Genomic DNA, 15170 nt, shown 5'->3' with positions numbered 1-15170 from the left:
TTTTTGCATCTCCTTTGGATCAGTTTTTGATCCAATCATTTTGCTTACACCAGTGTCATCTGCAAAACTGACATCTGATATTATTTTGGAAATATTTTTCTTTCATGCTTGAGCACTGTTTCCCACATTAGCAAGCTTACAGAAGGAAAGAGAAGAAGAAACATTCACTCATATACCTATATGAACAAACATGTAAATATACATAAATATACATACATATAAATTCTGGATCTGGAGAAGGCATATGATAGAGTTGATAAAGATGCTCTGTGGAAGGTACTAAGAGTATATGGTGTGGGAGGCAAGTTGCTAGAAGCAGTGAAAAGTTTTTATCAAGGATGTGAGGCATGTGTATGAGTAGGAAGAGAGGAAAGTGATTGGTTCTCAGTTGAATGTCGGTTTGCGGCAGGGGTGCGTGGTGTCTCAATGATTGTTTAACTTGTTTATGGATAGGGTTGTTAGGAAGGTGAATGCAAGAGTTTTGAAGAAAGGGGCAAGTATGCAGTCTGTTGTGGATGAGAGAGCTTGGAATGTGAGTCAGTTGTTCGCTGGTGGCTGATTCGGGTGAAAAATTGCAGAAGCTGGTGACTGAGTTTGGTAAAGTGCGTGAAAGAAGAAAGCTGAGAGTAAATGTGAATAAGAGCAAGATTATTAGGTACAGTACGGTTGAGGGACAAGTCAACTGGGAGGTAAGTTTGAATGGAGAAAAACTGGAGGAAGTGAAGTGTTTTAGATATCAGGGAGTGGATTTGGCAGTGGATGGAACCATGGAAGCGGGTCGCAGGGTGGGGGAGGGGGTGAAAGTTCTGGGAGTGTTGAAAAATGTGTGGAAGGCAAGACCATTATCTTGGAAAGCAAAAATGGGTATGTTTCAGGGAATAGTGGTGCCAACAATGTTAAATGGTAACGAGGCGTGGGCTATAGATAGGGTTGCGCGGAGGAGGGTGGGTGTGCTGGAAATGAGATGTTTGAGGACAATATGTGATGTGAGGTGGTTTGATCGAGTAAGTAATGAAAGGGTAAGAGAGATGTGTGGAAATAAAAAGGGTGCGGTTGAAAGAGCAGAAGAGGGTGTATCGAAATGGTATGGTCACACGGAGAGAATGAGAGGAAAGATTGACAAAGAGGATATATGTGTTACAGGTGGAGGGAATGAGGAGAAATGGGAGACCAAACTGGAGGTGGAAGGATGGAGTGAAAAAGATTTTGAGCAATTGGGGCCTGAACATGCAGGAGGGTGAAAGGCATGCAAGGAAAAGAGTGAATTGGAATGATATGGTATACTGGGGTCGACGAGCTGTCAATGGATTGAACCAGGGAATGTGAAGCACCTGGGGTAAACCATGGAAAGTTTTGTGGGCCTGGATGTGGAAAGGGAGCTGTGGTTTTGGTGCATTATACATGACAGCTAGAGGCTGAGTGTGAACAAATGTGGCCTTTGTTGTCATTTCCTAGCACTACCTTGTGCATATGCAGGGGCGAGGGGGTTGTCATTTCATGTGTGGCGGGGTGGCAACGGGAATGAATAAAGGAAACTAGTAAATAAAATACATAAAATAAATAAATAAATATATACTTTGTCGCTGTCTCCCACGTCAGCGAGGTAGTGCAAGGAAACAGATGAAAGAATGGCCTAACCCACCGACATACACATGTATACACATACATGTCCACACATGCACATATACATATCTATACATCTTAACGTATACATATATATACACACACAAAAATACACATACATGCATATGTACATAATTCATACTGTCTGCCCTTATTCATTCCCGTTGCCACGCTGCCACACATGAAATGACAACACCCTCCCCCTGCATGTGCGTGAGGTAGCACTAGGAAAAGACAACAAAGGCCACATTCATTCACACTCGGTCTCTAGCTGTCATGTATAATGCACCAAAACCACAGCTCCCTTTCCATATACAGGCCCCAAAGAACTTTCCATGGTTTACCCCAGACGCTTCACATGCCCTGGTTCAATCCACTGCCAGCACGTTGACCCCAGTATACCACATCATTCCAATTCACTCTATTCCTTGCATGCCTGTCACCCTCCTGCATGTTCAGGCCCCGATCACTCAGAATCCTTTTCACTTCATCTTTCTACCTCTAATTTGGTCTCCCACTTCTCCTCATTCCCTCCACCTCTGACACATATATCCTCTTTGTCAATCTTTCCTCACTTATTCTCTCCATGTGACCAAACCATTTCAAAACACCCTCTTCTGCTCTCTCAACCACATTCTTTTTATTACCACACATCTCTCTTACCCTTTCATTACTTACTCGATCAAACCACCTCACACCACATGTTGTCCTTAAACATCTCATTTCCAGCACATCCACCCTCCTCCGCACAACTCTATCTATAGCCCACGCCTCGCAACCATATAACATTGCTGGAACCACTATCCTTCAAACATACCCATTTTCGCTTTCCAAGATAATTTTCTCGACTTCCACATGAATTATGCACATGTGTATATATGTCTGTGTATGTATATATATGTATACATTGAAATGTATAGGTATGTATATGTGCGTGTGGACGTGTATGTATACACAAGTGTATGTGGGTGGGATGGGCCATTCTTTTGTCTGTTTCACTGTGCTACCTCACTAACGAGGAGACAGAGACAAAGTATGATAAAAAAAATAATTAATTCAGAGTCAGGAATGAAGGTGATCCCAAACAACCACAGATTGTCCAAATGGGCAGCTGACATTGTGACACCTTAGCTTTCTGATGATTCAGTGTTGCACAAACTTTGTTTCATGTGCAAAACAATTAAAAAATTGTATACATTACCTTCAGGCTGTGCGCACAAAACTTATCAAAAAATTGTATACATTACCTTCAGGCTATGTGTGCAAGTTGCATATGAAACATAAATGGATTTTGTGTTTAGACTTGGGTCCCATCCCCAAAATATCTCATTATCTACTATCCACCATGAAAAATGTGGAAAACAGGATGGTATGGAAACAAACAGGCTAGAGCGGAGACATACATCAACATTTTGACCTTCATCTGTCTTCCTCAGAAGATACTGATTCCAACATTCGGTGGGACTCCATCCCCCAGCAAGTGATGGTTACCCAGTCGGACACCTTGGCGTGTTGCTCTCTGATTAGATCCCCTGTCCTGCTACATTCACCCATTCACGTTGATCTCCACTGCCTGTGACCAGCAGATGAACCCAGACTATGCATTAACGTTGTTCTAATCCCTTCCTCTAAGTAAGCTCTCACACATTCACTAAACAGTTGATGCCATGGTGACTACAGGCATGTGAAAAACCATTTAGTGATAATGTGGGTTCATCTGCTGGTCATGTCAGGCAGCAGAGATTGCTGTGAATGGATGAAGGCAGCAGGACAAGCAATCCAATCAGAAAGCAACATGCCAAGGCATCCGACCGGGTGACCATCACTTACTGGAAACACAGTCCCGCTGAATGCTGGAATCCGTATCTCCTGAGGAAGACCGATGAAGGTCAAAACATTGAGGTACATCTCTGCTCTAACCTGTTTGTTTCCATACCATCCTGTTTTCCCAATATCTCATTACGTATTTTATTTTATTTATTATACTTTGCCGCCGTCTCCTGAGTTAGCGAGGTAGCACAAGGAAACAGACGAAAAGAATGGCCCAACCCACCCACATACACATGTATATACATACATGTCCACACACACACACATACATATAGCTCTCATAAGGTGACTCCTATCCATAACTGGAAGCTTTAACAGAAACAAGAGGAACTTTGTGGCAATATCTTTCATACTCCCATCATCACTTCCTTAAATCTTTAAATGTGAAAAAAAATTTCTGCAACTACCTGTATGTACTAAAAAAAATCTAGTTCCCTTAAATAAGTTTTCTTCTTAACAGTGAATTACCATGCAAATGTAAAGAATTAAATAATATTCAAAATCCATTCTGCTAATGTGGTAAGTTTTAGGAGATAGTGCTGTGGCCTTCAAGGAGTGTTAGATAAGATGGCAGGTGCAATGACAGTTGCTGGGTTGAACTCCTCCCCCACACCAAGCTCACTAATTCTCCTAACTACTCTGGTCTCTGAAACACCATTCTTCCTCATTGGAGCTCTATAGTGTTTTCTCCACAGTACCTCTTTAGGTGAGAACAATGGAAGTAAGGGGAGTGGGGGAGGAATGGGATGTATTTAGGGAATTAGTGATGGATTGCGCAAAAGATGCTTGTGGCATGAGAAGAGTGGGAGGTGGGTTGATTAGAAAGGGAAAGTGAGTGGTGGGATGAAGAAGTAAGAGTATTAGTGAAAGAGAAGAGAGAGGCATTTGGACGATTTTTGCAGGGAAAAAATGCAGTTGAGTGGGAGATGTATAAAAGAAAGAGACAGGAGGTCAAGAGAAAGGTGCAAGAGGTGAAAAAGAAGGCAAATGAGAGTTGGGGTGAGAGAGTATCATTAAATTTTAGGGAGAATAAAAAGATGTTCTGGAAGGAGGTAAATAAAGTGCGTAAGACAAGGGAGCAAATGAGAACTTCAGTGAAGGGCGCAAATGGGGAGGTGATAACAAGTAGTGGTGATGTGAGAAGGAGATGGAGTGAGTATTTTGAAGGTTTGTTGAATGTGTTTGATGATAGAGTGGCAGATATAGGGTGTTTTGGTCGAGGTGGTGTGCAAAGTGAGAGGGTTAGGGAAAATGATTTGGTAAACAGAGAAGAGGTAGTAAAAGCTTTGCGGAAGATGAAAGCCGGCAAGGCAGCAGGTTTGGATGGTATTGCAGTGGAATTTATTAAAAAAAGGGGGTGATGGTATTGTTGACTGGTTGGTAAGGTTATCTAATGTATGTATGATTCATGATGAGGTGCCTGAGGATTGGCGGAATGCTTGCACAGTGCCATTGTACAAAGGCAAAGGGGACAAAGGTGAGTGCTCAAATTACAGAGGTATAAGTTTGTTGAGTATTCCTGGTAAATTATTGATATTGATTGGTATTGATTGAGAGGGTGAAGGCATGTACAGAGCATCAGATTGGGGAAGAGCAGTGTGGTTTCAGAAGTGGTAGAGGATGTGTGGATCAGGTGTTTGCTTTGAAGAATGTATGTGAGAAATACTTAGAAAAGCAAATGGATTTGTATGTAGCATTTATGGATCTGGAGAAGGCATATGATAGAGTTGATAGAGATGCTCTGTGGAAGGTATTAAGAATATATGGTGTGGGAGGCAAGTTGTCAGAAGCAGTGAAAAGTTTTTATCGAGGATGTAAGGCATGTGTACCTGTAGGAAGAGAGGAAAGTGATTGGTTCTCAGTGAATGTAGGTTTGCGGCAGGGGTGTGTGATGTCTCCATAGTTGTTTAATTTGTTTATGGATGGGGTTGTTAGGGAGGTAAATGCAAGAGTTTTGGAAAGAGGGGCAAGTATGAAGTCTGTTGGGGATGAGAGAGCTTGGGAAGTGAGTCAGTTGTTGTTTGCTGATGATACAGCACTGGTGGCTGATTCATGTGAGAAACTGCAGAAGCTGGTGACTGAGTTTGGTAAAGTGTGTGAAAGAAGAAAGTTAAGAGTAAATGTGAATAAGAGCAAGGTTATTAGGTACAGTAGGGTTGAGGGTCAAGTCAATTGGGAGGTGAGTTTGAATGGAGAAAAACTGGAGGAAGTGAAGTGTTTTAGATATCTGGGAGTGGATCTGGCAGCGGATGGAACTATGGAAGCGGAAGTGGATCATAGGGTGGGGGAGGGGGCGAAAATTCTGGGAGCCTTGAAGAATGTGTGGAAGTCGAGAACATTATCTCGGAAAGCAAAAATGGGTATGTTTGAAGGAATAGTGGTTCCAACAATGTTGTATGGTTGCGAGGCGTGGGCTATGGATAGAGTTGTGCGCAGGAGGATGGATGTGCTGGAAATGAGATGTTTGAGGACAATGTGTGGTGTGAGGTGGTTTGATCGAGTAAGTAACGTAAGGGTAAGAGAGATGTGTGGAAATAAAAAGAGCGTGGTTGAGAGAGCAGAAGAGGGTGTTTTGAAATGGTTTGGGCACATGGAGAGAATGAGTGAGGAAAGATTGACCAAGAGGATATATGTGTCGGAGGTGGAGGGAACGAGGAGAAGAGGGAGACCAAATTGGAGGTGGAAAGATGGAGTGAAAAAGATTTTGTGTGATCGGGGCCTGAACATGCAGGAGGGTGAAAGGAGGGCAAGGAATAGAGTGAATTGGAGCGATGTGGTATACCGGGGTTGACGTGCTGGCAGTGGATTGAATCGGGGCATGTGAAGCGTCTGGGGTAAACCATGGAAAGCTGTGTAGGTATGTATATTTGCGTGTGTGGACGTATGTATATACATGTGTATGGGGGTGGGTTGGGCCATTTCTTTCGTCTGTTTCCTTGCGCTACCTCGCAAACGCGGGAGACAGCAAAAAAAAAAAAAAAAAAAAAAAAAAAAAAAAAAAAAAAAAAAACTCTTTAGGCATAAAATGCAAACATGCTCAAAAATGGTGCTGTATGCAGCATGAAAATTGGTGTGATCTTGCATTGTATCTCGGGGCCATACACGGTTCACTGCTGACATTTTTGGCCAAAGGGAGGAGTAATACATCAGTTGACATTTGAATCTATAGCAATACCCTAAAAACTTGATATGCAGTGTGGATCAATACATGCAAAAAATTTTGTGGACTGAATATGCAGTAGAGTGCAGTTAATGGGTTAAAAACCTTCCTTTTATCTGTTCCAATCATGTTCTTTTTTCCTATTATCAATCACATACATATACATACCCTTTAGCATATAGAAGGATGGGTCATGCACAAACATGGAGTGAGCCACAAATGATAAGATAGAATCAAAACTAAATAAATGCTGTAGTATTGTCATATGTAAAGGAATATCCAAATTCAAAATCTAAATGTAAGACCGAATTGGCTATGCAATAACTATAAACCAACACTGAATACATTCAAGTTGCTTCTACTAAAACCCTATCTGTTGCTGCCCTATTAAATGGGTAACATAACACAGAAGTAAACTATACCTGAAAAGTATCTGGGGAAATAACATCAATGATTGGTGTAACAACATGGGTGCGGTGCTCAGACACTCGTGCTAATAATGGTTCCATCCATCCTACGTTCACCTCGATATGGCTGTCCAAAAACACAAGCACCTGTAAAGTCAACAAATTAGTATTCTGATATTTATTAATAATTTGAACAACAATCATTTCTATTAGCATAATATACTAACATACAAAAAGGTAATCATATTAGAACAAATCATGAAGGCAGTATCTTAAAGAGAGACAGCATACATATCTCTTTCTCTGAAATACCTTCAATAGATTCTGATGTACACTGCAACTAGGGCTCCATATGTACATAATCACACTGTCAGGGGAGATACAAGAATGAGATAGAAGATGTGTATATATGTATACGTCAGTGTATGTATATGTATGTGTACGTTGAAATGTAAAGGTACATATTTGTGCGTGTGTGCGCAATTATGTGTATACGTGTATGTGGTTGGGTTGGGCCATTCTTTCGTCTGTTTCCTTGCACTACCTCGCCAATGCGGGAAATGACACTGAATAAAATAAATATGGGATAGGGGAGAAATAATATGAATAAAATAAATATGGGATAGGGGAGAAATAATATGAATAAAATAAATATGGGATAGGGGAGAAATAATACTTCCCATGTCTTCCCCACATGTCGCAGAAGGCGACTAAAGGGGGCAGAAATAGGGGGCTAGAAACCCTTCCCTCCTTGTATTTGAACTTTCTAAAAGGGGAAAGAGAAGGAGTCATGTGGGGAGTGCTCATCTTCCTCAAAGGATCAGACTGGGGTGTCTAAACGTGTGTGGATGAAACTAAGATGAAAAAAAAAAGGAGAGATAGGTAGTATGTTTGAGGAAAAGAACCTGGATGTTTTGGCTCTGAGTGAAACGAAGCTCAAGGGTAAAGGGGAAGGGCGGTTTGGAAATGTCTTGGGAGTAAAGTCAGGGGTAGGTGAGGGACAACTTAAGGGACAACTGATTTTGATATAAATCAGCTAGATATTCAAACTGCGGTGAGTAAAGTTAAAACATCACGTGTAATAACTGTTTTCTTACCTGACCAGTAGCATGTCTGGCACCAAAGACTCTTGCTCTGATAAGGCCCTCTCTCTGGGATGTTTGGAGAATATGTATCTTTTCACTGATACCTGTCATCTCATCCAATACCACAGCATGATACTTCTCTGAGGAAAATGTTTCATATGATGAATATAAAACCCTATGCACATGAAAAGCAAATAATGTGAATTCCAATACCATTTATAACTAAAATCATACATATATCAACATTATTCTATTTTATCATACTTAACCGCCATCACCCATAATAGTGAGGTAGTGCAAGGAAACAGATGAGGAATGGCCCAACCCACCCACATACCCATATAGATACATAAACGCCCACACATGCACATATACATACATGTACATTTCAATGTATACATACATACACATACACAGACATATACATATATACACATGTACATATCCATACTTGCTGCCTTCATCTATTCCCGTCGCCACCCCGCCACACACAAAGTACCCACTTTCTCTATCCAACGAGGCAGCACCAGGAACAGATAAAAAAAAAGGCCAAATCCGTTCACATTCAATCTCTATCCATTATGTGTAATGCACTGAAACCACAGCTCCCTTTCCACATGCAGGCCCCACAGCCCTTTCCATGGTTTACCCCAGATGCTTCACATGCCCTGGTTCAATAAACTGACAGCATACCCACCCCGGTATATCACATCGTTCCAACTCACTCTATTCCTTGCATGCCTTTCACCCTCCTGTATGTTCAGGCCCCGATCGCTCAAAATCCTTTTCACTCCATCCTTCCACCTCCAATATGGTCTCCCGCTTCTACTTCTTCCCTCCACCTCTGAAACATATATCCTCTTTGTCAATCTTTCCTCACTCATTCTCTCCATGTGACCAAACCATTTTACCACACACTCTTCTGCTCTCTCAACCACATTCTTTTATTTCCAAACATCTCTCTTACCCTTTCATTACTTACTCGATCAAACCACCTCACACCACATACTGTCCTCAAACATTTCATTTCTAACACATCCATCCTCCTCCGCACTACCCTACCTATATCCCATGCCTTGCAACCATATAACATTGTTGGAACCACTATTCCTTCAAACACACCCATTTTTGCTCTCCGAGATAACGTTCTCACCTTCCACACATTCTTCAATGCTCCCAGAACCTTCGCTCCCTCCCCCACCCTGTGACTCACTTCCGCTTCCATGGTTCTGTCAACTGCTAAGTCCACTTCCAGATACCTAAAACACTTCACATCCTCCAGTTTTTCTCCATTCAAACTTACCTCCCAATTAACTTGTACCTCAACCCTACTGTACCTAATAACCTTGTTCTTATTCACATTTACTCTCAGTTTTCTTCTTTCACACACTTTACCAAACTCAGTCACAAACTTCTTCAGTTTCTCACCCGAATCAGCCACCAGTGCTGTATCATCAGCGAACAACTGACTCGCTTCCCAAGCCCTCTCATCCACAACAGACTGCATACTTGCCCCTTTCTCCAAAACTCTTCCATTCACCTCCCTAACCACCCCATCCGTAAACAAATTAAACAACCATGGAGACATCACGCACCCCTGCCGCAAATTGACATTCACTGGGAACCAATCACTTTCCTCTCTTCATACTTACACATGCCTTACATCCTTAGTAAAAACTTTTCACTGCTTCTAACAACTTACCTCCCACACCACATACTCTTAAAATGTTCCACAAAGCATCTCTATTAATCCTATCATATGCCTTCTCCAGATCCATAAATGCTGCATACAAATCCATCTGTTTTTCTAAGTATTTCTCACATACATTCTTCAAAGCAAACACCTGATCCACACATCATCTACCACTTCTGAAACCACACTGCTCTTCCCCAATGTGATGCTCTGTACATACCTTTACCTTTTCAATCAATACCCTCCTACATAATTTCCCAGGAGTACTCAACAAACTTATGCCCCTGTAATTTGAACACTCAGCTTTATCCCCTTTGCCTATGTACAATGGCCATATGCATGCATTCTGCCAATCCTCAGGCACTTCACCATGATCCATACATACATTGAATATCTTTACCAACCAATGAACAACACAGTCACACCCTTTTTTAATGAATTCTACTGCAATACCAACCAAACTTGACGCCTTCCCAGATTTCATCTTCAGCAAAGCTTTCACAGCCTCTTTGTTCACCAAACCATTTTCAATGACCCCTCTCACTTCGCACACCACTCTGACCAAAACACCCTATATCTGCCACTCTATCATCAAACACATTCAGCAAGCCTTAAAAATATTCACTCCATCTTCTTACTTCATCACTACTTGTTATTATCTCCCCATTTGCCCTCTTCATCGATGCTCCCATTTGTACTCTTGTCTTACGCACTTTGTTTACCTCCTCCAAATGCCTCTCTCTTCTCTTTCACTAACAATCTTACTTCTTCATCCCACCAATCACTACCCTTTCTAATCTGCCCACCTCCCACCTTTCTCATGCCACATGCATATTTTGCCACAAACCATCACTGCTTCCCTAAATACATCCCATTCTTCCACCACTCCCCTTATGTCATTTGCTCTCACCTTTTTCCATTCTGCACTCAATCTCTTCAGGTACTTCCTCACACAAATCTCCCTTCCAAGCTAACTTACTCTCACCACTCTATTCTCCCCAACGTTCTCTCTTCTTTTCTGAAAACCTCTACAAATCTTCACCTTCACCTCCACAAGATAGTGATCTGACATCCCTCTAGCTGCCCCTCTCAGCACATTAATGTCCAAAAGTCTCTCTTTTACATGCCTACCAATTAACACACAATCCAATAATGCCCTCTGGCCATCTCTCCTACTTACATACGTATACTTATCAATATCTTTCTTTTTAAACCAGGTATTCCCAATCACCAGTCCTTTTTCAGCACACAAATCTACAAGCTCCATCTAATTAATTTGCTATTCACCTGAGTGCCAATTCATATGCTTTCTTCCATCTTTTCTTTTAATGGTAGTTGAGACAGCATGAGCAACTGAATGGCCTCATCAAGGACATCTCATTAATGAAAAAGATCTTATGTGATCGGGGCCTAACATGCAGGAGGGTGAAAGGCATGCACAGAATAGAGTGAATTGGAACAATGTGATATATTGGGCTCAATGTGCTCTCAATGGACTGAACCAGGGCAGGTGAAACATCTGGGGTAAATCATAGAGAGGTCTGTGGGGCCTGGATGTGAACAGGGAACTGAGTGTGAGCAGATGTGGCCTTTTCTGTTTGTTTTCCCGGTGCTACCTAGCTGAAGCATGGGGTAACAATGCTATTTCCTGCAGGATGGGGTAGCAACTAAAATGGATGAAGGCAAACAAATATGAATATGTGTACCTGTGTATACATGCATATGTATGTGTATGTATATATGTTGATGCATTCCTCACGTGTTGTATAGGGCGACTAAAGGGGACGGGAGCAGGGGCTAGAAACCCTCCCCTCCTTGTATTTTAACTTTCTAAAAGGGGAAACAGGAGTCACGCAGGGAGTGCTCATCCTCCTCGAAGGCTTAGATTGGGGTGTCTAAATATGTGTGGATGTAACAAAGATGAGAAAAAAGGAGAGATAGCTACTATGTTTGAGGAAAGGAACCTCGATGTTTTGGCTCTGAGTGAAACGAAGCTCAAGGGAAAAGGGGAAGAGTGGTTTGGGAATGTCTTGGGAGTAAAGTCAGGGGTTAGTGTGAGGACAAGAGCAAGGGAAGGAGTAGCACTACTCCTGAAACAGGAGTGGTGGGAGTATGTGATAGAGTGTAAGAAAGTAAATTCTAGATTGATATGGGTAAAACTGAAAGTTGACGGAGAGAGATGGGTGATTGATTATTGGTGCATATGCACCTGGGAATGAGAAGAAAGATCATGAGAGGCAAGTGTTTTGGGAGCAGCTGAGTGAGTGTGTTAGTAGTTTTGATGCACGAGACCGGGTTATAGTGATGGGTGATTTGAATGCAAAGGTGAGTAATGTGGCAGTTGAGGGAATAATTGGTGTAGGTGGGTGTCCAGTGCTGTAAATGGAAATGGTGAAGAGCTTGTAGATTTATGTGCTGAAAAAGGACTGGTGATTGGGAATACCTGGTTTAAAAAGAGAGATATACATAAGTATACATATGTAAGTAGGAGAGATGGCCAGAGAGCATTATTGGATTACGTGTTAATTGATAGGTGCGCGAAAGAGAGTCTTTTGGATGTTAATGTGCTTAGAGGTGCAACTGGAGGGATGTCTGATCATTATCTTGTGGAGGCGAAGGTGAAGATTTGTAGAGGTTTTCAGATAAAAAGAGAGAATGTTGGGGTGAAGAGAGTGGTGAGAGTAAGTGAGCTTGGGAAGGAGACTTGTGTGAGGAAGTACCAGGAGAGACTAAGTACAGAATGGAAAAAGGTGAGAACAAAGGACGTAAGGGGAGTGGGGGAGGAATGGGATGTATTTAGGGAAGCAGTGATGGCTTGCACAAAAGATGCTTGTGGCATGAGAAGCATGGGAGGTGGGCAGATTAGAAAGGGTAGTGAGTGGTGGGATGAAGAAGTAAAATTATTAGTGAAAGAGAAGAGAGAGGCATTTGGACGATTTTTGCAGGGAAATAATGCAAATGAGTGGGAGATGTATAAAAGAAAGAGGCAGAAGGTCAAGAAAAAAGTGCAAGAGGTGAAAAAGAGGGCAAATGAGAGTTGGGGTGAGAGGGTATCATTAAATTTTAGGGAGAATAAAAAGTTGATAGAGATGCTCTGTGGAAGGTATTACGAATATATGGTGTGGGAGGCAAGTTGTTAGAAGCAGTGAAAAGTTTTTATTTAGGATGTAAGACATGTGTACGTGTAGGAAGAGAGGAACGTGATTGGTTCTCAGTGAATGTAGGTTTGCGGCAGGTGTGTGTGATGTCTCCATGGTTGTCTAATTTTTTATGGATGGGGTTGTTAGGGAGGTGAATGCAAGAGTTTTGGAAAGAGGGGCAAGTATGCAGTCTGTTGTGGATGAGAGAGCTTGGGAATTGAGTCAGTTGTTGTTTGCTGATGATACAGTGATGGTGGCTGATTCCTGTGAGAAACTGCAGAAGCTGGTGACTGAGTTTGGTAAAGTATGTGAAAGAAGAAAGCTGAGAGTAAATGTGAATAAGAACAAGGCTATTAGGTACAGTAGGGTCAAGGGACAAGTCAATTGGGAGGTAAGTTTGAATGGAGAAAAACTGGAGGAAGTGAAGTGTTTTAGATATCTGGGAGCGGATTTGGCAGTGGATGGAACCATGGAAGCAGAAGTGAATCATAGGATGGGGGAAGGGGGCAAAAGTTCTGGGAGCGTTGAAGAATGTGTGGAAGTTGAGAACATTATCTCGGAAAGCAAAAATGGGTATGTTTGAAGGAATAGTGGTTCCAACAATGTTACATGGTTGCGAGGCGTGGGCTATGGATAGAGTTGTGCGCAGGAGGGTGGATGTGCTGGAAATGAGATGCTTGAGGACATTATGTGGTGTGAGGTGGTTTGATCGAGTAAGGAATATTAGGGTAAGAGAGATGTGTGGTAATAAAAAGAGTGTGGTTGAGAAACCAGAAGAGGGTGTTTTGAAATGGTTTGGTCACATGGAGAGAATGAGTGAGGAAAGATTGACCAAGAGAATATACGTGTCAGAGGTAGAGGGAACGAGGAGAAGTGGGAGACCAAATTGGAGGTGGGACGATGGAGTGAAAAAGATTTTGAGTGATCGGGGCCTGAACATACAGGAAGGTGAAAGGCATGAAAGGAATAGAGTGAATTGGAATGATGTGGTATACTGGGGCCGACGTGCTGTCAATGGATTGAACCAGGGCATGTGAAGCGTCTGGGGCAAACCATGGAAAGTTCTGTGGGACCTGGATGTAGAGAGGGAGCTGTGGTTTCGGTGCATTGTTACATGACAGCTAGAGACTGAGTGTGAACGAATGTGGCCTTTGTTGTCTTTTCCTTGCGCTACCTCACACACATGAGGGGGGAGGGGGTTGTTATTCCATGTGTGGCGAGGTGGTGATGGGAATGAATAAAGGCAGACAGTATGAATTATGTACATGTGTATATATGTATATGTCTGTGTGTGTAAATATATGTATACATTGAGATGTATAGGTATGTATATTTGCGTGTGTGGACGCGTATGTATATACATGTGTATGTGGGTGGGTTGGGCTGTTCTTTCATCTGTTTCCTTGAGCTACCTCACTAACGCGGGAGACAGCGACAAAGCAAAAAAGAAAAAAAGAAAAAGATGTTTTGGAAGGAGGTAAATAAAGTGCGTAAGACTAGGGAACAAATGGGAACTTCAGTGAAGGGGGCTAATGGGGAAGTGATAACAAGTAGTGGTGATGTGAGAAGATGGAGTGAGTATTTTGAAGGTTTGTTGAATGTGTTTGATGATAGAGTAGAAGATATAGGGTGTTTTGGTCGAGGTGGTGTGCAATGTGAGAGGGTTAGAGAAAATGATTTAGTAAACAGAGAAGAGGTAGTAAAAGCTTTGCGGAGGATGAAAGCCGGCAAGGCAGTGGGTTTGGATGGTATTGCAGTGGAATTTATTAAAAAAAGGGGGTGATGGTATTGTTGACTGGTTGGTAAGGTTATCTAATGTATGTATGATTCATGATGAGGTGCCTGAGGATTGGCGGAATGCTTGCACAGTGCCATTGTACAAAGGCAAAGGGGACAAAGGTGAGTGCTCAAATTACAGAGGTATAAGTTTGTTGAGTATTCCTGGGAAATCATATGGGAGGGTATTGATTGAGAGGGTGAAGGCATGTACAGAGCATCAGATTGGGGAAGAGCAGTGTGGTTTCAGAAGTGGTAGAGGATGTGTGGATCAGGTGTTTGCTTTGAAGAATGTATGTGAGAAATACTTAGAAAAGCAAATGGATTTGTATGTAGCATTTATGGATCTGAAGAAGGCAAATGACAGAGTTGATAGAGATACTCTGTGGAAGGTATTAAGAATATATGGTGTGGGAGGCAAGTTGTTAGAAGCAGTGAAAGGTTTTTATCGACGAT

General features: G+C 42.1%; 1 protein-coding gene across 1 annotated transcript in view; it reads right to left on the bottom strand.

The window, feature by feature from the left end:
- The window catches only part of Pgant35A (polypeptide N-acetylgalactosaminyltransferase 35A), a 101328-nt gene that overhangs the window by 45807 nt on the left and 40351 nt on the right, over positions 1-15170 (bottom strand). The window contains exons 7-8 of the mRNA XM_071691782.1: positions 8118-8245; positions 7036-7167 (exon numbers count right to left, since the gene is read on the bottom strand). Coding sequence (XP_071547883.1) covers positions 7036-7167; positions 8118-8245 — 260 coding nt within the window. The remainder of the gene's footprint in view (positions 1-7035; positions 7168-8117; positions 8246-15170) is intronic.

Source organism: Panulirus ornatus, chromosome 4 (assembly GCF_036320965.1).
Source record: "Panulirus ornatus isolate Po-2019 chromosome 4, ASM3632096v1, whole genome shotgun sequence".
Classification (NCBI taxonomy): Eukaryota; Metazoa; Arthropoda; class Malacostraca; order Decapoda; family Palinuridae; genus Panulirus; species Panulirus ornatus.
The sequence above is the reverse complement of the archived record's forward strand: the minus strand, read 5'-3'. Positions and strand labels throughout refer to the sequence as shown.